Source organism: Podarcis gaigeae, assembly GCF_964106915.1.
Source record: "Podarcis gaigeae genome assembly, chromosome: 13".
NCBI classification, from domain to species: Eukaryota; Metazoa; Chordata; class Lepidosauria; order Squamata; family Lacertidae; genus Podarcis; species Podarcis gaigeae.
In genome coordinates, this window is record NC_139689.1 from 22,264,343 (window position 1) to 22,289,391 (window position 25,049).

Consider the following 25,049-nt stretch of genomic DNA (forward strand, 5'->3'; position numbering starts at 1 on the left):
CGACGTCGGACGCGGCACCTGAAGAGAAAGAACTGGAAGCGGGTGGCCGGGTGGGCCTAAGCGGCCTCCTTCGCTCGAGCGGGAGGGGGAAGTCGCGGTAAATGAAGAATTTCCGTCTCGCGAGTGAGGAGCCCTGGTAAGTGTGTGTGAGCAAGCAGTGCATCCCGGGGAAGGGCGAACAATACCGGGGCGGCCGGGCCCCCACCCGAGCCTGTCTGGATTTGGGGGGGCGGGGGGCTACATGCAGCTGCTCACCCACCTGCCCTCCCCCACCCCGAGACTAGGGAACTGCAGGAAGCGCCTGCCTTGCTAGCGCCCAGATCCGGCGCATGACGGGGAGTTGGACTAGATGATCTCTAGGGTGTCCGTTCCAACTCGACAGTTCCAGGATCCCGAAGGGAAAAACGAACCCTGGTTCTGTTTGTTGGGTGGTATGGCAAACAGGTCGAACCAGAACTCGGAAACCTACGTTGGATCTCTCTGAAGAGCCTCTGATTCAACGCTCACTCCCCCTGAGAGTGACTCAGGTCGTTGTCTATGCCATACATTTAAAGCGCGTTTGCAGCACCCCCACTCCAGCAAGAACTGTGGGAACTGTAGTTTAGGGGTGATGGGAATTGTAGTTTTGTGAGAGTAAGTTATAGTTCCCAGGATTCTTTGGTGTAATGGGGAATATGTTTTAAATATATGGTGTGTTCTCAGCCTCAGTTGATCCACCTGGGTTTTCTGGGTTCCCTGGATGTTTTCTGTGCAAAGGGAAACAGTGTCCCCCCCCCCCCCACCAGTCAGACCATAAGGGCATTCACCTGATGTATGTCTATGTCGGCTGAAGTGGTGAAGCTAGGGGAGACTTGTAAGGTACTGGGGAACTCCAAGGGCCCCAGCTGACCTGGAAAGTGCAAACCCCCATCCCTTTGTCCTGACTGACATAAGTAATAAGGGTTGTTCTAAATGGCTCCATGATGGGCACCCCTTTAGTCAGACTGGGAGAGCCAGCCTGCCAAAATAAAAACAAAAAAGACTTTTTAAAAGCCCATCTGTCAAGCTTGAGTTAACAAGCACAAATTGTACATAGAACCAGTGTAGGGGAAAAGTCATTTGCCCTGGGTAGCAGGTTGAGGTGTGTGTGGCAAAATTACAATCTTGTTAAAAAATGGAATTGCCATTTTACATACTTTAAAGTGGTTTTATGATACTTAAATCCCCTCACATTTGAGTTAATATAGTTCATAAGAAACGGGGAGTCCCATAACATTAACTCATTATTTATTTTGATGTAATTAATATGTGGCCATTACTGTACCACTTTTTCAAATACGGTACTGTTTCTGAGAACTGTGTGGCCAAGAAGCTGAGAATGAAAGAAACCCCCAAGTGACAAACTTGATCACAGACGTTTCTATTGGTTAGGAGAAAATTATAAGCCCATCTGGAATTGCAGCAGCTCCATCTAGCAAAGAAGGCTGGTTATCGCTGTGGTTGGATTGTATAGCACACATCTGGGTTTCCCATGTATCCTTCCCCTGCTTTTCCCCATGTTCAAATTTCTATAAGTGACCCCAGGGATCCAAATCTTTCTTTATATTTCTAACTGTTCACAACCTTTGCACAAACCCAGTGCAAATATTTCAGTTTGACTTAGGGCTGGGTAGTATTGTTTAGAATGTAGAAAACCCACAGCAACTGAAAAACAAAACATGAATGTTTAAAAAAGGCAATGGTTGGTTTGGTATGTTACAATTCTTTCACCAAGAATGATAAAGACAACAGAATTGTGGATTTACTTATTTTTAATTGAAAAGACACTTGTGCCTGGGCACCCAGATACACACTAAGATGGGAATCAACTCTAGGCTACTTCCAAAGAAGTGGAATTGATAAGTCAAATCTCTTTGGAAGGAAAGGGGTTTCCAACTTCATGTGTCCATCTCTGTAACACTGATCTTGACATGCTAACAGCCCTTAGAAAATGTGTTCAATAATGCTTTAGAAGCCAACATAGTAAAATCTTCTCTTTTACAATGAAAGGTTTCTAATGATAAAATAAAAACAGGAAAAAGAAATATAGGATCATTTATACTGGAAAACTTGGTTGTCGTTGATCATCACACTTAGCACCAAAAGTTGCCGGGATGCCTGAATTCTGCTGCAGAGAAAGTTCCACACAGTAACATCATTCCTCAGCATTTTCCAGAAGAGCAGCGACCTGAGAAAACAGAAGGGGGGGGGGGGAATGTAGAAAAAGAGGCAGGCATTGTTCCATATTTCATCCTTGCACTTCCAGAAACAGGTTGCAGAAAGGCATGTGGTGGGGATAGAAACTGATCAGATAGGAACCAAACTATGGAAGCTCTGATTTGTACAACAGACTGAGTAGTAAGGATAGCGAACAGCTGCAATTATGAAAGATAGGGACCCCATCTTTCTTACCTCTGTACCCATTTCCCAGAAAACCATTCATTCCATACTTAGATTCTTTTCCTCCTAGAGCAAAACAGAAAAAGTTACTGGTTTTTTCCTTACTCTTATTTGGTGTACAGAACGCTTTTCCATTTATTCCAAAGCAAGAAATTCACTCAAGACCATTTGTAGCCTCTTTTTGTACAAATCACAGTGCTCAAACATCCAATTATCAAAACATAAAGTGTGAAAAGGCATTGCAAAGACTACAGTATGCAGTGCATGCCTATGCATGCTTTCTCAGAAGCAAGTCCTGTGTTCAATGAATTACTCCCCAGTAAGTGTTAAGAATTGCAGCCCTAGGACTGCAGGCATTATGTTTGCCATTCCTTTTGTGGTTGCTGTGTTCAGTTGCTTCTCCTCGTAGAGATCTGTCAAGATCAGAATAACTTTGCATTTGTCTTTGTTCAGATGTTCTAATGCTGTTTTATTTCTGAGAAGTGATATTATTTTTAGTTGCAAACATACGTAAAGTTATTTGGCATATGTATCAAGTTTCAGTTTTTTACTTTTATGATACCCCATAGCTACCTCCACAAAAAAAGAGGAAGCCTACAATACTCAGTTGAGTATCTTAGCTGTGAATTCTGTCACCATAAGATTACACAATACCTAGGGCAGGCTTCCTCAACCTCAGCCCTCCAGATGTTTTTTGAGACTACAATTCCCATCATCCCTGACCACTGGTTCTTCTAGCTAGGACCCATGGGAGTTGTAGGCCAAAAACATGTGGAAGGCCGAGGTTGAGGAAGCCTGGCCTAGGGGGAGGCGGGGCACATTGATGCACCAACAATATTTCAATTTCAAGAAATGTTATTCGTATCGTGACATCACTAAAATGTGTCTATATATGTGTGAGTACAACAGCTGCAACCATGCCGTCCACTAGTTAGCCGTTGGCATTTGACGAGAGTAGCTGTGCTTTTAGCGTGGCCAGCTAAAAAAATACGTGAAATGTAAGTGTTCTGACACTGTTTTACATCATTTAGTTAAGATTTTAAAATATCAAAGGTAATCAGCATTACATGTGATTTTTAAATTCAGTGGTTTTACTAATAATTATTTTCTGAAAATGTCCATGGGGTACAGTGGTACCTCGAAAGACGAATGCCTCGTAAGGCGAAAAACTCGCAAGACGAAAGAGTTTTTCGTTTTTTGAGTTGCTTTGCAAGACGAATTTCCCTATGGGCTTGCTTCGTAAGACGAAAACGTCTTGCAAGTTTGTTTCCTTTTTCTTTTTCAATGCATTCCTATGGGAATCGGTGCTTCGCAAGACGAAAAATTCGCAACACGAAAAAACTCGCAGAACGAATTAATTTCGTCTTGCGAGGTACCACTGTACTTTGATACACTAAGAAACGGGGCACATTGATATGTATAAAAGTGCCCTGCAGTGTACAATAGTGCCCCAATATACAAGTTTGCATGAAATCACTAAACTAGTTATTCTGTTTTCCAGAAAATGGTGCGAACTTATAAACCTAAGACTGATAGAGGAAGTATCGATGAGGAGAACGTAAAGACTGCTATATCTGAAGTTATATCAAAGAGATTGTCTATACGGAGGGTAGCTGACAAATACAGGATCAAAGCTGCAACTTTTGTGAAGAGAATCAGAACTTACAGGGTTAAACAGTTCTGAGTGACGTCTCACATTCTGAGGCGTGGCTATGTTCACAGAGGGGAGTGTTTTCTCTGTGTCTTTTTTTCCTTTCGCTTTTGCGGCGAGGCAGCAAGATGTGCGCTCTCTCGCCGGGGTGATTTAAGAGTTGTTTTCCTACACGATTAAAGACTGTAAGAGATAAGCAAGAACGCTTGAGTGCAGTCTGAGTTATTACACACACACACACACACAGCAACAGTTTCTACGCTGCAGAAACTCTGCTACAGGAAGCTGACGGAGAGTTATCCACGGGGGTCCAGTGGGGAGCAGAGAGCCAGTGAAGCGTGTGGACTCCATCCAACAGCCACAGGTTATGGAAGGTCAGCAAAGCTTTGAAGCTGTTGCCAAGTTGTGCCGGTGTGTGTGGAAGCCAGCTGAGGGGAAGCTGGAACCAGCTGGAGTCCTGCCTAACGTTTGAGGCAGAGGAGCTCGCTGGGAGGAATCGGATCTCCGTGAACCGGGTGATGGACCAGCTGCTGTTTACGTGAGTACGCTGAGCCCCGGGGGAGAAGATGGCAGACAGCCATGAGTCGTACGCCGTGCCGTTCGAAAAATTGAACGGAAAGAATTGGGAGGAGTGGAGTAGGAAGCTGAAGGCATGGCTGGTAGCCAAGGGTCTGTGGGGGGCGGTCCTAGGGCCTCCACTACCACCAGCGGCGGCCGAGGCTTCAGCAGCAGAAATTGCAACTGCACACGCTTCGCAGAGAAAAAATCAGAAAGCCCTGGGAGCTATTGTGCTCAGTTTGGAGGGTTCGTAGCTACCTTTGGTAGAGGGGCTGGAGACTGCCCATGAGGCCTACCGGGCACTGGAAAGAGTGCACCACAGGACCACAGCTGGGGCAAAGATACACACTACCAGACGCTTGTTTGAGATGAAGCTGCGTCCTGGTGGCAGCATCAGACAGCATGTAACTGAGATGCTCTCTGTGTTCAACCAGCTGAGGCTGTTGCAAGTTAACTTTTCTGAGGAGCTGAAAGTTTATATTTTGCTCAGCTCTCTGGACAAAAGTTATGACAATTTGTGTCTAACTTTGGAATCGATGGATCCTACAGCTCTTACGCTGCAGTACGTGACAGGACGCTTGAGTGACGAGGAGGAACGCCGTATCAGAGAGGGCAGAGCTGGCACGGGGGGCTCATCCAGTTGCAGGGGTGGAGCCAAGCCAGCGGAATACACGGTTCAGGCTTTTTCCACTCGTCGCTGCTATATCTGCAATTCTGCTGACCATCTGCGTCGAGCTTGCCCGCAGAGAGCCAGGGAGGCTGGGCGGGATGTCTCCAAGGTCGTTTCCCATGGGAGCCAGTCCAGGAGAGGAGACCAGCGTGGGAAAGCGAAGGGAGGACGTGACTCAGGGAGTGAAGACGGTGCTTATCACCTAACAGCCTCCATGGCAATAATAAAGGCTAACTCCAGTGAGAACAGAATGATGCGCTGGGTAATCGACAGTGGAGCCAGCCATCACCTGATAACAGCGACACCTGGTGTCGAAATGTGGAACTGCAGAGCTGTTCCAGCTGGGAATACAGTTGTTTTTGCTGATGGGTCACAGAGGTCTTTATCTAACGTGGCAAATGTTTATGTTTCTTTCTTGCAGGCGGAGCTGGAAGTGTATGTTGTGCCTGAGATGAAACACTGTCTTTTGTCTGTTCCTTGTCTCTTGAAGCAGGGGTACAAGGTTTGCTTTGAAAATAATGTCTGTTCTATTTCCAGGGGTGGAAGACAACTCGTCAGTGTTGCATGCCAGAACAATCTCTTCATCTTAGAGACACCTCTGGAGGGTGAGGGGAATGCTGAGGGAGCACAAGCAAAGTGTGCAAACGTTCCCACTCATGATTCATGTGCTTGCTTGTGGCACAAAAGAATGTCACATGGCTCTTGGGAGGATATCCAAAGGTTGCCACAGTACACAGTAGGGTGCAGAATAAAACCATGTGACCAATCCCTAGATTGTAGGGCATGCAGAAAGGCAAAGGTAAAAGGGTGCAGTTATCCCAGGGTGGAGAGGGTAACCACAAAACCTTTTGAGCTTGTGCACACAGACCTTTTTGGGCCCATGCCAAAGTCAAGTCTGGGCGGAGCCAGGTTTGTGCTGACACTGACAGATGATTTTAGCCAGAATGGCTGGTCCTTCTCGCTGAGAACGAAAGTTGAGGCAGCGCAACTGATCAAAGATTGGGTTGTGGCAGTGGAACTATGGTTCTCCACCAAAGTGCAAGGGTTCAAGAGTGACCGAGGTGCAGGGTTTACTGGGTCTGCTCTGCACAGTTTCTTTCGTCAGAAGGGGATACGTCACAAGGTGACGGCTCCTCAGGAGAGGGGCGTGGCAGAGCACAGAAGTGAAGCTCTGGCTCAAACAACAGAGGTTTTACTGTGTGACTCCGGTTTGCCTCAGAGTTTTTGGAGTGAAGCCTGGAGGACGGCAAATTTCACGATGAACAGGTCCTACAATTCAGTGGTAGGTGACACCCCGTATTTCATGCTCCACGGAATGAAGCCGAAGCTGCATTTCTTCCATGTGTTTGGTTCACAGGCCTCAGTGCCTGTGCCAAAGGCTCAACGAAAGCAAGGTGGCCCGACGTTCCAGAAAATGATCTTCTGTGGATATAAACCTGCGACAAAGGGGTGGAGGTTTGCATATCCAGAAGGTGATCAGACCAAGCTTCTGATCAGTAAACATGCTGAGTTCTGTGAGCAGAATGGTTGGTCAAGGATCCATGCGAGTCCTGACGTTCTCTCAGAATGTCTGTCTGATTCTGAGGAGGAGGGAGAGCTAGAGGCTGAACCTGTTGCTGAGGACCAAGTCTCTGAACAGGGTCAAGAACAGGGTTGGGCATCTCCACAGGTTGTTAAAAGAGAGCCCAAGAGTGAGCCTTCGTCTCCTGTTAGCGCAGTACAGAAGGCGCGAAGACGCACTAAGTCAGAGGGGGAGTCTTCTGATGTAGAGGACATACTTGCTGACCACAGTGAGACAGAAGGAGCACCTGAGTTTGTGCTCAGACGATCCACTCGCACCACGAAGGGAGTTCCACCTGAGAGGTTTCAGGTCACCAGTGCGTGGATTGGTTTCGCACAATGCGAACCTAGGAGTTTGGAGGAGGTTCAACAGTTGCCTGAGACAAATGCCAGAAAGGGATGGGAGGCAATGGAAAGGGAGTTGAACTCAAAGAGGTCTGTAAATGTGTGTTCACAGTTTCCCTCTGAATGCGAGACGAGAGGGGGTGTGAAGAGAATCAGAACTTACAGGGTTAAACAGTTCTGAGTGACGTCTCACATTCTGAGGCGTGGCTATATTCACAGAGGGGAGTGTTTTCTCTGTGTCTTTTTTTTCCTTTCGCTTTTGCGGCGAGGCAGCAAGATGTGCGCTCTCTCGCCGGGGTGATTTAAGAGTTGTTTTCCTACACGATTAAAGACTGTAAGAGATAAGCAAGAACGCTTGAGTGCAGTCTGAGTTATTACACACACACACACAGCAACAGTTTCTACGCTGCGGAAACTCTGCTACAGGAAGCTGACGGAGAGCTATCCACAGGGGTCCAGTGGGGAGCAGAGAGCCAGTGAAGCGTGTGGACTCCATTCAACAGCCACACTTTGCAACATCGCATTGAAAAGTTTCAAAAACTCTGAAGAAAATGAAGCGTCATCTTCTAATACACTAATACTTCTAGTCCAAGTACACTGTTGCTCAGGTTTTCTCAACTGAACAAGAGAAAGCATTTACTGAATATTTATTGAACTGTAGTAAAATGCACTACGGGCTGTCTTTGCAGCAAGTCTTGGTTTTGGCTTATGAATATGCAGAATATTTGGGGTGTAGATATCCGGAATCCTGGAAAAAAAATAGATGTGCTGGGAAAGATTGGGCAACAGGATTTAGAAAGAGGAATTGGGATCGAAGCCCCAGAAAGCTAGAAAATATGAGTGCAGCACAAAGTTTTGTGTTTAATAAAACCACAGTCACTGATTTTTTTGACAATTATGAGCGTGTAACAATGCACAACAAATTTACGCCTGATGATTTTGCACGAATGCAAATGTTAGATTTGAGTTCTCAAGATATTGCCGATGTTACGGATGTGACAAATGAAGAAAATACACAAGAGCTAGGTTTTGTGGACATTGATATTAGCCAAAATGGCGAGGTTCTCGAAAACTGAAGAAAACAAAATACCAGTTGTTGAAGCCAACCGATTGGAAGAGGAGGTAACATTATCTCCTAAGGTCGTTCCACCAGGCTCTACGCCAAGATTGTGCCCTGAAGTAGTTAGACCATATAAAAAAAAAGTCATTGGTAAAAATACTTCTTCCTTGAATAGCGGAAGAGAGAAAGGAAATCGAGACTCTTCACTGATATGCCCAAAAAAGATAGATTACAGAGATTGCATGAAGAGAAGGAAAGAAAACAGCAAGTTAAAATGAAGCAGAAAGAAAAAGTGGAAACGGCAAAAAAATGATTGTGTTTAATGGAAACTAAAAAAACTAAGAAGAAAAGATGTCGTTCAGAATCTGACTCCAATACAAGTTGGAATGAATCTGTGGAATTGAGTGGTGGTGGTGATGATGAAGATGAAGATTTTGAAGTTGCATCTAATTCAGAAGATGAGGATATAAATTTTGATGTTCCCAATCCTGAAAATATAAATGTTGGAGATTTCCTACTCATTAAATTTGAAAAGAAAAAAACTTGTTTACTATGTGGCCAAAGTCATTTCCAAATATAATATGACCGATTATCAAGTGTCATATCTCAGGAAAAAACCAGGATATTGTATGTTTGTCTTCCCCATTGTAGAAGATAAGACAAGTGTTGATTTCAAGGATGTTGTTTTGCAGTTGCCAAAACCAAATTTCTCAAAGGGCACATCTCAAACATCATCTCTCACAATTAATTTTTTCCCATTAAATTTTTGTAAATAAATACCATTCTCATACAATTTACGCTTTGTTTCAAAGTGCCCCATCCAATGTATCTAAGTGCCCCATAGATGGGGCAGAATGATACAAAACCCATTTTTTACTAAGGTCATTATATTCTCATTGTCTTCTAACTTTAATGGTTCTTTTGATTGCTCTTATAATATTGATTAGTTATGCCATGCATAAAGCATTTTTTATGATTATTTGACTCAATTTTGTTACATAAAATATGAGATTGAATTTTTCTGCATCAATCTGCCCCACTTGTTTGATATGTATGACTACACTTTCCAATGAGAGTGCATCCATGTAAGTTGCAGAAGCATTTGAAAACATAATGACAAGAAGGATAAACCACTGGAATATTTTTGAGCGTTGCAAGATAAATTTGAAACTAGACCTACATTGAAGAAAATGTTTGTTCAGAAATTGGTTTTAAATGATAATGGTTTAATCACATCTTATGAGATATCCAAACTGATAGCCAAGGAAAGGGGAATCCTTGATTTTGCCAGCAGTGTCTGTTATATCAACCGTTATGAACCAAAATGCTTGTGAAATTATCAAATCCATCCCTTTGAACAATAAATCAATGTAAAGGTGTATTGATGGAATGGCAAAAAATATTGAAAACCAACTAGCCTCGCAGTTAAAAGTTCAAAAGTTTGCTTTCCAAACTGATGAATTGTGTATTCCAGATAACAAAGCTGTACTGATGGCTTGTGTTAAGAGATTTGCATGATGACAAATTGAAACAAGAAATGCTGTTTGCTTGAAAGCTTAAAACAAAAGGTGAAACAATTTTTGAAGAAGTAAAGAGGTACATCAGTGAGAAAGATATCCCTCTTGAGAACATTCTGGACTGTGCTACTGATGGTGCTGCTTCTATGACACGTAGATACAGAGGATTTACTGCATATTTTAAAGGTGTAGCAGAAGTATTCTATATTCACTACATAGTTCACCGACAACACTTGGTTTCAAGATCACTAGCAGGGTGCTTGCATGAGTCTACAAATTTTAATAAAAGCAGTAAATTACATTAAATCAAATGCACTTCAAGATCACCTGTGAATTATTTACTCAGCCTAGCACAGAATTGCCTTAACATAACAGACAGAAGTGATCTTGGTTATCCCTCACAGCAATAGAACTGAATATTAAAAAGTTTGTTTCTGGTCATCAAACACAAGGGTCACATTGATCGAGAAACACTTAAAGTATAATTTTTATGTAATATTTTGTATTATAAAATATTTGCAAATAAAACATTTAAATACTGTAGCTACCTGTCTACTGATAGGACAGGGGTGGGGCACGGTTGGAAAAGGGTTGAGAAGCTCTATACCTCTTGGGCAGGGAAATCCCATCTCTTCCTCACTGCTACAAGAGAACACAACTTTAGAAGCACTTACCATATCCTCCCAGTGCCTGTCCAGCGCCCAATGGACTGCCATACCCTCCTGGAGTTTGTCCTGCTGAATAGGGAGCATATGCACCTGCTAGACAGAACAAGAGGCAAGTGAAGCAGCAGAGCAACTGGTTGCAAAAGGCATCCCCAATTACACCAATCCCAGTCAAATCTATCCTAAAGAGCAACGGTGGGGAGGGGAGCAGTGCCCCTTTTAATATATCCTTTTTGCATTTTATCAAGTTTCAACATTTTTAGCATACAATCCAGTACGCAATCTCTTTTGTCAACTTCCTACCCCATTTTCCATGAAGAAGGAGTTTCTCTCCTGCTGCACCCTATTGAGAGCTGTGCTTTTTATTATGACCTTGCACCTTCAGCCTTACCTGCCCCCAGCCCATTAGCTTGGGAGTCTCGTCCATTCATATATCCTATTCCGTTCCCATTGCCTGCAAAGGATGCAGAGGAAGCAGAGATTGAGAAAGAGGGAAAGAGCGTAACAACAAAAGACCACCCCAAACCAATTAGTCCATGAGCTCAGGCTTTTAGGATTAGGAAGATCCAGGAGCCCCAGCCTTCTTCAAGTTGATATATTCTACAAACATCAGCTCTAAAGGAAAACAGTTGAATCTCCCAATCTAGAATGTATCATATTTTGTACACAGGTGGCATTAAATGAGAACAATGTAAATATTTACAGTTGCTAACTGCATGCCTCAAACGCATCTGAAAGTTTGGCTTGCTATCAGTGAACAGCTGTGTTAAATTCCAAAACTTTATCTCAGGGTGCCAGATGCAAAACAGCTGGGCTTTTGCACCTTTAATCTTTGTGCAGAATAGGTAAGATCAGTGGGTGTAGCTTGTCATGAAACGTAAAAGCGTAGGAGCCATCCTTTTTTGCATCCGGCCACCCTAATATATCCGCAGCAAACTAAACCTAACTTGGTCTATTAACAGATAACATTCTATCTCTTTAGTGTGCCTAGTTCTTTGGGACTAACTGCTATCACCAGAGCCAAAACTGGCCATGTAACTAGACCTCAGTATTACCAGTTTGGTGTACTCAGTTCCCCAATCCATACTGCTTTTCAGCAGATGGATGTGCTTGAAGCTCTACTCTAGTTCTGTGACTAGGTTCTCTTTCACCTACCGTATTTGGCTGCAGCTGGGTCTACACCAATACCATCAGAGCCGCCAGGTTGTGCTCCATAGGGGCTCTGAGGAGCTCCTGGAAGGCAAGAGAAGAAGAAAAGTTGGGAGGGCAAGGGGATATGATTGCCCAACCCACCAAAAACAAATCCCTCCACTATCGCACCCCAGTCCAGGAGAAAGCACACTACTTGCCGAGATGTACAACAATGCACAATAAGAATTTATAAGCTAAGCCCAACAAGTCACAGCCAGGACTGTGTGTACTAGAGTGCAGCAAAAGAAGCCTCAACCAGGAGAGCCAACAGTCAGGGTTAATGGGAGTCTTGGGTTGCAGGTTCCCTATCCCTACTGTTTACATAGATCAGGGAGCGGCCAAGTTTTTGTGACTTGAGCTGGTTCACGGTCCTGCAGACGCTGTGGTGGGTCAGAGTGCATGTACACGCATGTGCAAATGCTATTTCTGGCACAGAGGAGGCGTGTGCAGCTTCCCATTGGCTGCAGGAGCTTCCTACAGCCAATGGGAAGCCAGCCAGCATCGTGGAAGGCAGTCTCTGCTCTGCTCCACACTGGTTTAGCGTGGCACACGGGAGCTGACCAAGCAGGTGGCGGGGGTCCATGGGCCTTAGGTTGCCGACCCCTGACATAGATGTTATGCAAATGAAGCAGGTTTGCCTGTGTGTTCTGCTTTGCATAAATGGTTCTGCCCTGAGTCTACACAAAGAAGAGTAAAGTATATTTCACAGCTACTTACTCTTCACTTTGGGACCCAGGGCAGAACCATTTATGCAAAACAGGACACACATGCAGATCTGCTTTATCTGCATAGCATATATATTAGTACCACAGCTGCTCTGCCTACAAGCCTGTCTTCACTGATTGAGGGGGTCTCCAATCTTGGGCCCAAGGCCTCAAAACCCTAAAGAAATCTAAGAATTCATTGTGGAAATAAAAGAATATCCATTTTGCAGGTCTGACCCCCTGGAAAAAAAAGGCAACCCCCTACCAAAGGCCCTCAAAAATTCCTGGCTTTATTTATAATAAATTGGGAGAGCCTTCTGATAATACCAGTCAGGGTGCATGAGAACCCCAAAAGCACTACATTTGGGACCCCAGATTGTGTGTGTGTGTTTTAGTTGTACCTGAAATAATCAGCACTTGACTCAAAATTGTGCTTTTCCTGCAGTCATACAGAGTACCAGTCTGAGGCACACCTACCCCTGCTGTCTCAACTTACCATATCTTCCAGCACCATAGTCTCCTCCCAGGCCAGCAGCCTCTGGCTGCCCACTGTATGGGAGTTGCCCTGTCCCTGTAACGCAGATCATAGGAGCCCAAGGAAGGGCAACAGAAGGTCACAGAGAGGATCCCTTGGTTGCCCCTTTGGCACCCCTCTTTCCCACACCTTAGAACAATTCTACAGAAATTCTCCCATGCTGACACAGGAGGACACACCTGCACCAAGTGGTTTCAGGGTCATTCCGTTTCCCCTCCAGGAAACTAGCTTTTTTGAGGAAATGTCAGCACCTTTGCCGAACAAAAATTCCCTGCATTCTCTGGGAGAAGCCGTGACAGTTAAACAGGTAAAACAATAAGCATTCAGCACAGTCACACCCAGGCCATTTTCATCCTCCCTATGTTTCCCAAGTCATTTATTCATCAATTAAGGCATGTTTCACCCCCTCGGGGCCAGCCGACGCTAAAATGCTTTGCAAGTCAACTCTGCTCCCCTTCAAGCTGCACAAAACTTTGCCAGGCTGTTTGTCAGTTGCCTTAAGTAGGAAGGAAGGAAGTCTCTTTTCCCTTAGGGAGCGCAATAAAGACTTACCTCCATATTTAGCAGCAGCAGGATCTCCAGCAGGGCCTCCTAATTGACTGCCATAGGGAGCCCGGGCACCTGCAAAGACACCCAAAGGCTCAGTATACAGCCCCTCCCTGCCTGCTTGTCTCAAAACCTAGAATGGCTCATTTCTGAAGCAGTGTATCAGAGGATCAACCCTTCCTCGTCTTCTGATTCTTCTCCCTAATGGGAGCTGCAGTTACTAGACGAAATGGAGGAGACCTGTGATGAGTGGTAAGAGCTGATCAAATGCAGTCAAGGCAGAAGGCGAGCTTAGCCTTTTTACTCCCATGTCATTTTTCAATTGCCCCTTCCACTGAAGCTCTTGTTTGTCTTGCAAGGCAGGGAAACCTACACAGCCCAACTGTTGCCCTCTTAGCCAGTTCTACACAGACAGGGGGATCTGCTCATGGATATAGGAAGGTGCTCAACACTGGTGTCAGGCTATTTGTCAATCTAGCCCAGTACAATATACTCTTGACTTCCAGCAGCTTGTCTTGTGCAATCATTCTCATCCCCTGCTACCATTTCTTTTGTTGAGGTAGTCCAGGGATCAGTTCTAGGAGCAAGATGTGACCCATCCCTCTTTAAAAGGATCTTCCCATTGGCATGTGTGCTGTTTGCCATGCAGGGGGCTCGTCCACACTTCCGCTTGTCCCTTGCTTTCTTGGCATAAATCAGCACAGTTTTGCCTTTGCCCTGCCACTTTCCCCTGGAAAATCTGCTCTTTTAACACTAAATTAGCTTAAACAGCAATCCACAGAAAACCTGATTGCCCTTTCTTCCAATACAGCACTAAGCCGCAGGTTTTCTCAGGGGAAAGCAGCAGGGCAAACAGAAATGTGCATGGGCCCTGACTTAGCCTCAAAATGTTTGTCTGAACTTCCTGTGACTTGTGCCATGTGGCATGGACCGTGCCCCAAACACATCTAGCTTGGCCCTTAGTGGAAGGCAAAGGCCCTTTCTTAGCATTAATTCACATATTCTGCAGCTGAATCTCAGGACACTGAAAGGAAGTTCTGGAGCTGAGTCAAGGCGAGCCAATGGGTAAGTCCTGTAGCCTGTCTCTTTCTTATCCATTAACCTGCCCCCCTCCACCTCTACTGATGAAACGTCATATCTTCCCCTCCACTTACCCAATCTTGGCCCTAAATTTATTCCCCCATCGTTGCCAATATGGCATAGTGGCCAGTGTGGCACTTTGACTTGGGAGACCTGAGTTCAAATGCTGACTTAGCCATGATACTCACAGGACAGCCTTGAGCAAGCCACTCACTCTGCAGTCTAAAATGTGTCACCAGGGCTGTCTTAAGCATATCCGGCCATGGTTCAAAGATTCCTCCGGCGCGCCCGTTTCCCAGAGTTGTCGACCTTTTCCCAAGCCTCTGCGGGGTTCGCTCTCCTCCCGCGGAGGCTTGGGAAGGAAGCTGCATGCCCGCCAGCCATATGGTTGACGGGGCACACCTGGCAGACATGCAGGGGAAAGGGAGGCTGTCGGCAAAGCTGCAAAACTCCCCCACTCATTGGGGTGCCCCTGAGATGCCAGCGCCCTGGCGCAACGTGCCTGTAAGCCCAATAGGAAAGACGGCTCTGTGTGTCATAGGGTTGTTGTGCTAAAATGCCACTCCAAGCTCCTTGGGGGGGGGGGGAGGAGAATAAAATGTGAGGAGTAAATACTAACCATTCCCATTCCCATATCCAACACCAGGATATCCATTTCCTCCAGCTCCATAGCCTGAGAAAGAAAAAACGCATCTTTACGATTTCCCAAACCAAACAGAAACTGATTCCACTCAGGCTGAATATGGACTCGAGAGCAGTGTTACATAAACTGTGGAACCCCACAGTGGGCTTTAGGCCACTTTCAGATGGGCCTCAGTGCCACAGCCAGCCCACTGCCCCCTCCTCAGTTATCTGCCCCATGCAATAGTCTTTCGGTTGGATGAAGTTGCATCATGCTGCGTAAAGGTGAGCAGGAGACAGGGAAGTGGTTTTGGGAAGAAGGGAGGTCTCCTTTCTCTGAGGGGAAAGAGAAATTTTCAAGGAAATTTAGAAAGTGTGATAAAAGGTTAAGAAATGTTTCAATATAATTAAATAATAATTATAAATATTAATAAACTGGGGGTACAAAGGAAGGAGATATGAGAGTTAAGCTGCTACGGGAGGAAGAAGTAAAAGGACCAGAAAGGAGGGATGAAAGAAACACAGGTTTTTTTTGCTCAGGGTGGGGGAATAAGGTACAATTTGATTCTGAAAGTAGAATGGGAGAAAAACTGCAGGAGATAGGTAAAAATACTTTGAGAGGCATGCAGTGATGGGAAAGGAAAAAACAGAAAAAGTATTTTCCACTTAAGAGTCTCTGGATCAGCATATTCTGCCTAAAAGGGGTGGGGAGTGGGGGCGGCCAAATACCTCCAGAGCAAATGTCTGTACTTTGCTTTAGGACAGCTGAGCTATGGGATTTCTTGTCCCAAGGAAAATGCTGTGGCAAAGAATTCAGCAATTCCCAAGGATGGATTAGCTATTAGTAGAAAACCATGTTAGTAATTGCCACTTGATAGTGCCAAACTCTGCCTCCATTTGCCATCATTTTGTGACTGGCTCTGCCCCCTGCACCACCATTTTGTGACTGATGGGCCCAGAGGGGCAAAAAGTGAGAGCCCCCTGCTCTAGAGCACTCCCTGTATGTAGAATAAATGGATGGATGGGCAGCAATATGTCCAAATAGACTTTTCAATATGTTGGCCAACTGCTCCACCTTCTGGGCGTATATTTTCATTGCCATTTTGTGCAAGTATGCACTGGCTGAAAAGTATTATTTCCGCATTATTTAGCTCAACTGCTAGTGCCTTTGAGTTGGTACCACGATTAGGCTTGCCATATTTCAAAAAGAGAAAATCTGGATACAAAGCTCTTTTTTCAAAATCTCAAAAAATAAAAATCTCGACTTCCAACATGGGTTGCGCCATATGTCCAGATTTTCCCGGACATTCCAGCAATTCCCATCTGGACATTGTTTTTGACTGCAGTATTCCAGCTATGACCAGAAAATTCCTAATGTATAGCAGTCCTAACCATGATAGATAATGAAGGTGGACAAGACTTTGCATGCAACAGATTTGCCTCAAAGATTTGGGTGAGCTTTCTGAGAAGCATGTATTAATTTTGCAGATGACTGTCCCAAACATGGGATAGCAGCATAGACACACACACACACAAAATAAAAGGGCATGTTCTGCAAAGTAATGTCAGGATAAGGAGGTGCCTAATACTGAGTCATGCCATTGATCCTCCTAGCCCAGTACTTTCTAGTCTGACTGGCCTGCTGTCTGAAGTTTCTTGACCAGACCTTTCACATGCCTGGCTCCTTGTTTCTGGGGCAGAAGATAAACATGCTTGTGTCACAGCAGTCTATGGCCAAAAGCAACTCTGCCACTAGTTACATTTGACTCCCCCTGTACCAATTTACTGCAGAATATCAGAGCATGTCTCTCTCACCATTGCCATATCCATTATGGATTCCATTGCTTGGGTAGCCTCCGGCTCCAACTCCACCAATATAGGCTGTTGTACAAAGCATGCAGAAAAGAAAAATCAGTCGTGGATGGAAGTGATCACTCCTTTTTTCCTCTCCCCTGCCCTTCCTCCCTGGTCGGCACAAGGCAAAATCGGTTTATGATGACAGGTTTCATGGCGGGAGGGGGGGGGGTCAAAAGAAGAAAGACCTTGTCTCTCAGCAAGGGCAGAGTGCTTTCTCCCTACAAATGAGGTGTCCCAGCCCTAGAAACAGAATACAGAGGCTCTGATGACATATTTACTAAACAGGGTTGGGCCCCAATACCCCTCTCTGGTGAAATTAATCCTTAGGAAAGTTAACAGCAAATCCCACTCTCTTCTGTTTGTTTGTTTTGGGGCCCCATCCAACTTTCCCAGCTCACCTTGCTGTGCTCCTGTTGGGTAGCCACCAGTACTGGGCCCTGCCCCATAACCTGCTAAGAGAGAAAGAAAGAAATTCTCTTTTCACAGATATCTAGGGTTCACCCAGTTGTGGCTGGTGCCTGTTGGGTATGGTAGCACAGAAGGCAGGGAGCCCAGCAGTAGGTGGCGCCAGAGCCAGTGACAGGCAGAGCCAACTAATTCTAGCTTTACCACCCTCCCCCTCCCTGCTGAGATCTATTAAGGCAAGACTGAGAGTGAGGAGGAAGCTGACAGGGGCATCACCCCCTGGGTAGGTTGTAAATAGGAAGGCAGGCAGGTGAAGGCTGGCTGACAGCAGGATGGGGTTACTGGGACAGTGCCCCATTTCCCCTAGTGGACAAGCCACCACTGGGTTTATCTGAAGGTTGTGACCAGTGGTACTCTTCTTGCCTCAGTTCTGAACTGAGATTGGCAAACCAAGCTAAAACATCGGTAAAGGTAAAGGGTAAAGGGACCCCTGACCGTTAGGTCCAGTAGTGGACGACTCTGGGGTTGCGGCGCTCATCTCGCTTTACTGGCCGAGGGAGCCAGCGTACAGCTTCCAGGTCATGTGGCCAGCATGACTAAGCCGCTTCTGGTGAACCGGAGCAGCGCATGGAAATGCAGTTTACTTTCCTGCCGGAGTGGTACCTATTTATCTACTTGCGCTTTGACGTGCTTTCGAACTGCTAGGTTGGCAGGAGCAGGGACCAAGCAATGGGAGCTCACCCTGTCATGGGGATTCGAACCACTGACCTTCTGATCAGCAAGTCCTAGGCTCTGTGGTTTAACCTGCATACATAGGTTATTTCCCCTGCTAGCTTAACTTTGAAATCCTGACCACATTGAACTCCTGATTACACCATTAGAAGCTCAATCGGCCTTCTGAATGCCTCCCCCAACCAACACTCTACAGAATACTTTACCTTGCCCTGCTGCTCCCTTCCCTTTATCTAGTGGCAGTGATGGCAGTAGGAAGGGCTTCTGGGAACTGCTGAGCATGCTTGCAACAATCTGAGCAACGAGGAGCCCTGCTGTTTCCAAGGTGCCTGCCATCCATACTAAGGACTCAGGCGACCTCGAAAACCCCATTTCTCAGGACCTGTAACAACCAGGATTGTGGTGTCCCCAAAATCAAGTTGCCAGAGAAGGAGAGTGGCTTGATTTAAATGCAACCTGGAGAAGAACTTTTGGATTGTTGGAATTATGAATTCTGTACAGAATTGCAGCAGACATACAGTCCTAATGTTGGGGAATGGGGGGGGGGGTATTTCCCAGTGGAACATTTGTTGGTGAAAGTACTGCTACCTGATTTGGAAGGCTTGCCTCTGGCTCCAAGGCCTGCTGAGTGAAGAGAAAGAGACTGGGTCAGACCAGAACGCTAGGTACAAAGAATAAGAGCAGGCTTGTGTACTTCATACTTTTAAAAAATCCTACATAAATTAAATTTATGTGATCTGTATAAATGTTGCAAATTAAGTGCACTTACTTTGTCCAACTCTCTGCTTCTGGCAGTCATAGAAAGGGGTAAAGAGCTATGCAGAGTGCTCAGTCAGGACCCACTTTGTGGCCACTGAAAATTCTGTTGAGCCCCTCTCTACCTTCTGAAGGTTTCACAGGACTCTGCTACAGCCAACATGCACTTGTGTTTCAAGGAAAGCAGATATTGCTCAATATGATGAATTTCCCTTCTGGCATTCATCTGCATGGGCACTAGAGACAAGTAGCTCTGCTACCACACTCAGATGCGTAACTTCTAGAGACCTTTAAAAAAAAGTTGTAAACTTTCATCACAGTACAGTGGTACCTCGGGTTACGTACGCTTCAGGTTACATATGCTTCAGGTTACAGACTCCGCTAACGCAGAAATAGTGCTTCAGGTTAAGAACTTTGCTTCAGGATGAGAACAGAAATCGTGCTCCGGCGGCGTGGTGACAGCAGGAGGCCCCATTAGCTAAAGTGGTGCTTCAGGTTAAGAACAGTTTCAGGTTAAGTACGGACCTCTGGAATGAATTAAGTACTTAATCCGAGGTACCACTGTACAAGAATAAACACTAATCCAAGTACCATGGTTCTTGCCCTAAACTGCATACCTCATAATACGGTAAGATACACATCTTCACACTTATGTCAGATCATGTCTCTCCAAAAAGACCCAAGAATCACCAACCCCCTATTCACATATGCAAAAAAAGAAAAAGGAAACCAGATCTGCACAAATTTATTCTCTTTCACTGAACCCCATGCTTACTGAAATTGGTGAATTAATCTTTTAGATAGTATCAGCAGCCCTGTGTTTGAAAACCAACCCTGTGGGGTACAACCTCCCTTCCGTACTTTCAAGTGTTTTGTCACTTCCAAGCCAGAAGATGCATATCCAGACCCTTCTGCTCAATCCAGGCACCCTCATGGAGTGATCAGGGTGCCAGGTGTGTGTTTGGAGTCAAGAACTGTCCGTATTATATCCGAGATTACCATAACAGCTTTCCCCCAGGTAACCTCTGGAGGAAAGGGCTGAACCCTGGAAAATGATGTATCCAAGCATCTTGCACTATCAACATTTTAACAATGCACCCTTGTAAGGCAAAACAGCAACAACCAGACAGTGGTTTTCTGCAGACATGGAACACAGAATAGAAATGATCCCTAGCAAAACAGATAACTGGAGTGTATGGAGTCTTGCGGTTGCCGTTAGGCCAAATTGCACCAAACACTGGAGGGTCAAAACATTAACACACGTGGACACAACAAAAGGCAAGAAAACAATTTCATGATTAGTGGGAGCGAAAGCACCCTCAGATGAAACCACAGAAAAAATACACAGCATCCAGTGTCCAGTACTTCAGCTCCAGGGTCTGAAAATAAAGGAGGATGGCCAACAGTTTTCAAAAGGGTAAAATAAGCAGAAAGGTTGGTGTTTTTGCCAAGAAGTGCAGCTGGGTCACTTCACGGTCTTCCAAGTTTGTAAAAAGTTTTGGCAAGCATTTTTTAAAATGGAGGGTTATTCGAGTGAGACGTGTTTAGCCAATGGAATGTTAAGAGAGTAAAGGAACAGCGAAGCACGTAAGTGAGGTACCTGTTGAACAGGTAACGAGACAGAAGGAAGAAATAAAGGTATCTGACTTACTTCCCAAGGGGAGGCCAACACGAGGGTAACCAAGTCCTCTATAACCTGGAAGGCAAAGATGCATCATGAACAACGATGGAATAGAAACATCGCGTCTATTTCCCCTCTTTTAAGTGGAATTTACATTTGCTTATTCAAATTTCAATTTTAAATCTGAGCGGCACTAAAAACAACAACTTAAGGTCACTTGCAGAGGACCTGTTTATGGAGCGTTCATTCTGATTTGTCTGTGGGGAGGTTGGAAGGCTTTGTGTCAAGCAATTACTATATCCCACACTTTTCACTGCACTTTCCTTAGTGCAAAAAGTCCTATCTTGGGGGGAAGTGAGTTTGTTGTGCAAGAGCACAAATTCAGCTTTGATGGTGCAACTTGAACCTGGCCAGTAAGTGATTGAATTTCTGACCCGAAATTAGTGGTAGTTTATAAAAATCACTGTTAAATAGTGTCAGGGTTTCAGAGACAGAGAGCGAGGGGGAAGGGTCCCAGGGTGATGAGGAGGAGGACGACAACGACCCGAGGTTGTCTCAGAGTCCGTCAAGCGATTCGGAGGATTCCCAAAAGGGAGCCCCCCTGGCCAGGCCGAGGGGCGATAGAGGGGGAAGCAGTCAGAAGCAGGAGAGCGGAGGGGGAACCCCCAGTGGGAGTTGGAGATCGGGACCGGCTCCTCTGTCGGAACGGAGTGAAAGGGGTGGAGTTACCAGTGTGTCAGAAAGAGCAGAACAGGAAACAAAGGGGGGAAAGAGTTCGGAGCAAGACGTCCTGCCGGAAGGGGTGGAGAGTAGCACCGAGAGCAGCGTAACTGTCGAAAGGAAGGTCAGAGGCAACGTACGCGCGCCAAGTTCAAATGTGGAGGCGCGCGGAAGTGAGGAGAGTCCTGGGGAGGAGCCTGGTCCCAAAGCGCGAAGGAGGGGGGAGCAGGCGTCAGAGGACTCAGCCTCTGGGGAGTCCCGGAGGGAGGGAACACAGGGGGGCAGGAAGACCCTGCGGAAAAGGAAGGAGAGGAAAAGGTGGAGCAGTACAAGCCTCTTAAACTGGTGCAGAGGCGGGACGGATTCAGAGGGGACTTCTACGATCTAAGAGTAACAGATCCGGAGCCACGGAGCTTGGATGTAATGCCAACAATGTTCTTCAATAAAACCTTTTGTATATAACTTGGACTGGACTTTGGTCTCTTGTGAGCTGGGACCACGGGTGGCTCTGACAAATAGTAATAAATATAAATATAAAGGCAGTTGGGCAAAGGAATCACACACCCCAGCTCAACAGATCTCAGCTTACCTTAAATCACTGGGGTGGTGAGATTTTTATTTTTTGATGCCAAAATAACTTGACCAGCTTTGGATACAATGCACTTTGACTTGCCAGGGTGGGCAGAGCACCAACATGTCCTTGGCCCTGGGCACTGAGACTCCCCAGAAGGAGAGGAAAGGCATCAGTCTGAAGACACCAGGGTGTATTGTGAATGCTGCTTCTGTCCTTCCTGCCCTGTACACAGGAATTGAAATGGGGACCACCAGGGCTGGCACTTGAGCCAGATTCATGAACAGCATCTGTGGGTGCTTGCAAGACCCATAGCTTTCCCTCCTTTCAGAAGACATGCTAGCAGAATGAGACTGGGGGAGCAGGGCACTAAACTGTCATGAACAGAGCAAGAGACACACACAATCCTAAACCTGCAAGAGGTTTGTTTAGACAGGCCATTGCAACATGAATTTTTCATTTAACCAGTATTTATTGATATTTATTGTTTATTGTTATTTTTAATGATCTTTTTATGGACCTCTTGTTGATTTTATCCCTATATGGTGTACTCTGCCTGAAAATGTGGGTTACATACCCATAAATAAATAAATAAATAAATAAATAAATAAATAAATGTAATGTAATGTAATGTAATGTAATGTAATGTAATGTAATGAAATGATTGATTAAACAAAACACCAACCTCCCTTTCCAATTTCTCTGCACTGGACATAATTTTACAAATCTCTGCCATGCACCCGCTCCTTTACACATGCTTTTATTTTTTATTGTTTGCAAACTGAAAGCCTGGAGCAATTGTTGTGCAAGTGCACAAATTCAGTTTAAATTACGCAACTTGAATTTTGCTGGTAAGTGATTTAGTCTCTCTCTGAAAACGCCATATATATATATATACTCTGTGTGTATGTGTGTGTGTGTATATATATATATATATATATATATATATATATATATATACACACATACATACATACATACATATACATATACACACATATATATACATTATTATTATTATTAATTATTATTATTATTATTATTATTATTATTATTATTATTATTATTATTTCCTTGTACAGAAGAGCCCCTCGATCACGGTATTGCTCTTTTCTACACTGTCCATCACCCAGCTCTGCCATTCAATTCCGGTTCACCCTGTTCCCCTTCTCATGTGCATGGAGGTAGGAAGAAATGGAAACATGCTTCAGTGAAGTGGGAAAGAGAAGCCATCCTACCTGCTCCATATCCATTTGGGACTCTGTATCCTGTAGAAAGGCAGAAAGCATGAACAGATGGACAGACAATATCTGCTAATGCTCTTGGTGGTTGCAACAATAACCCTTATCTCTGGGCAAAGACCAACCATTTTTCTACATTTCATATGGTCCATGGCTTAGCAGTGGCCCCACTGACGGATGCAGGACATCCTCCCCCTGGCTGTCATTCCATGTGCTGCTCACCTGGCTTTCCTGGTTTGTTCCCAAAGCCTTGTCCAGCAGCCCCAAATCCATTCTGAGAACCTGCGAAAGCAGAAACATCTCTCTGTCAACCTCTTTCTGCCACCATGTGTGGGCCAAGCTCTAATTATCTCTTTAGGAGGGAACATTTTTGTTCCAGTCAGCTTTTGGCATATGAATTGACAGCTTGAAATTATTATTATTATTTTCTACTCCTCTGTATTTAAGTCCACCATCACAGCTAAACTTACCCAGCCCTGCTGGCAATCCTTGGGCCCCATAGCCTGGATATTTCCCTGTGGGAATAAAAAACAGAGGAGGTTATAGTTAGGGGAGATGAAAGTAGAGTGATCATAACAGATCAGGGCTTACTGCAAACCACAACATGGTATTTTCCTTGGCAGTTCCCATATGTTATGTACAATGTAGACTAATGAGGCCTGGGTTCAAATCCCTGCTGAGCCATGAAACTCACTGTGGGTGACTATCTCTCATCTTAAAAACTACCTCACAGGCCTGGTCTGAAGATAATTTGTCAATGAGAGAACCTTGAAGGAAGTGTGGTGTGTGTGGATTAATTAAACCAAGTCCCCAGCAGTGTATAATTTCTTCTAAATTTTGCTCCAGTTTTAAAGAATTGGGCAATGCTGTGAAGGTGGACAACTGGAAAAGAACAACAAACTATTGCATGTTGTAACAAAGAGGATTTGTTTCTGAGGAGCTGAAATGCTTAAAATGCAGATAAGCCCCTTGTGGGAAATGTACAAGCTTTCTAGAGTTACTATGAATGACATAGTTATTTATAATAACACTAAAAAGCTAGTATAATAACTATCAGAGGCTCACCACATTTTAAATGGATGCATTGCTCTATTATACCACCCGCCCGATGTAAAAGCAACAGTTTGTTGTCTTAAGTACTGCATGATAATACTGTAGCAAATGCCAAGATGGATATGTCAAGATGGATATTTGATTCTGTCGAGATTTTCACCCTCCACCCCATACCCTGACCTCAATATCTGCTGCACAACTTACCGGCCTTGGCTCCAGCTGGTCCCAGTCCCAGTCCCAGTCCAACTCCTCCTCCTAAGGGATGAAATACAGACCACAAAGTATGAACTGCCCTCTTGTACTGGCTGTGGGTGGTTCAGCAGAGCCAACAGGGCAGGGTGAGTGAAATGAGGGAAGCCCCATGAAACAGAAAGCAAAGAGCAGGAGATCTTTCAGAGGCACCAGTCAACCTTTGTGTATGCACAGGAGCTAGTTCAGGGTCAATATATGCACATTTAAAGCCACTCATTGAACTGGATTTTGAGGACAAAATAAATAAATAATCCCATTGATTTTAGCAGCTGCACACTATATACTTATGAGGGATGGGTGTGATGCAGGATACTTACCCCTCATCAGGGATGGGAAGTAAGGACCTGCCCGGCCATTTGATTGCGGTTTAAATGCTGGAAAAGATCCACAAGAAAAAGGGAATGAGACTGGATATCACATACATCTTTTACCTTGTTTATATTTCTGAGCCTTATCACTTCTCATATTCTTGTTGCACATCAAGCCTCTAGCATAAAGTTAAATAGAACTCCATAGACTGGTTTTTGAAAGGGGCTGCCTTAGTAGAAGACCATAGCAAGAGCCCTGCTGGATCTAGGCCAGCTCTACCATTAAGCAGAGGGAGATGACTGCCTTAGGCAGCTGATTTGGGGTATCATGAAAAAGCAGCAGATTGTCAATGAGTTATGCACCTTGACCTGACCATATGAGTGTGAGTGTGAGTGAGTGTGAGTGAGTGTG

The 25,049-nt window shown here is 45.0% G+C and overlaps 1 protein-coding gene and 1 long non-coding RNA gene across 11 annotated transcripts in view; one reads left to right on the forward strand and one right to left on the reverse strand.

Moving 5' to 3' along the window:
* On the forward strand, positions 1 to 10,100 carry LOC310829720. The gene is made up of 3 exons (XR_014557331.1): positions 1 to 136; positions 3,920 to 4,054; positions 7,706 to 10,100. It is a non-coding gene; the product is annotated as an uncharacterized lncRNA (long non-coding RNA).
* The window catches only part of GREP1 (glycine rich extracellular protein 1), a 26,945-nt gene continuing 3,668 nt past the window's right edge, over positions 1,773 to 25,049 (reverse strand). Inside the window, exons 2-18 of one of the 10 annotated variants that reach the window (XM_083708291.1) lie at positions 24,647 to 24,703; positions 24,282 to 24,326; positions 23,495 to 23,539; positions 23,247 to 23,306; positions 23,022 to 23,051; positions 20,523 to 20,567; positions 18,704 to 18,739; positions 17,377 to 17,430; positions 16,937 to 17,002; positions 15,120 to 15,173; positions 13,427 to 13,495; positions 12,836 to 12,910; positions 11,600 to 11,677; positions 10,836 to 10,898; positions 10,454 to 10,540; positions 2,431 to 2,484; positions 1,773 to 2,206 (exon numbers count right to left, since the gene is read on the reverse strand). In XM_083708291.1, coding sequence (XP_083564417.1) covers positions 2,181 to 2,206; positions 2,431 to 2,484; positions 10,454 to 10,540; positions 10,836 to 10,898; positions 11,600 to 11,677; positions 12,836 to 12,910; positions 13,427 to 13,495; positions 15,120 to 15,173; positions 16,937 to 17,002; positions 17,377 to 17,430; positions 18,704 to 18,739; positions 20,523 to 20,567; positions 23,022 to 23,051; positions 23,247 to 23,306; positions 23,495 to 23,539; positions 24,282 to 24,326; positions 24,647 to 24,703 — 944 coding nt within the window. In that variant the 3' untranslated portion in view covers positions 1,773 to 2,180. Of the gene's footprint in view, positions 2,207 to 2,430; positions 2,485 to 10,453; positions 10,541 to 10,835; positions 10,899 to 11,599; positions 11,678 to 12,835; positions 12,911 to 13,426; positions 13,496 to 15,119; positions 15,174 to 16,936; positions 17,003 to 17,376; positions 17,431 to 18,703; positions 18,740 to 20,522; positions 20,568 to 23,021; positions 23,052 to 23,246; positions 23,307 to 23,494; positions 23,540 to 24,281; positions 24,333 to 24,646; positions 24,704 to 25,049 lie in introns of all 10 variants that reach the window. The other 9 variants (XM_083708292.1, XM_083708290.1, XM_083708289.1 and 6 more) reach the window with 9 other exon arrangements.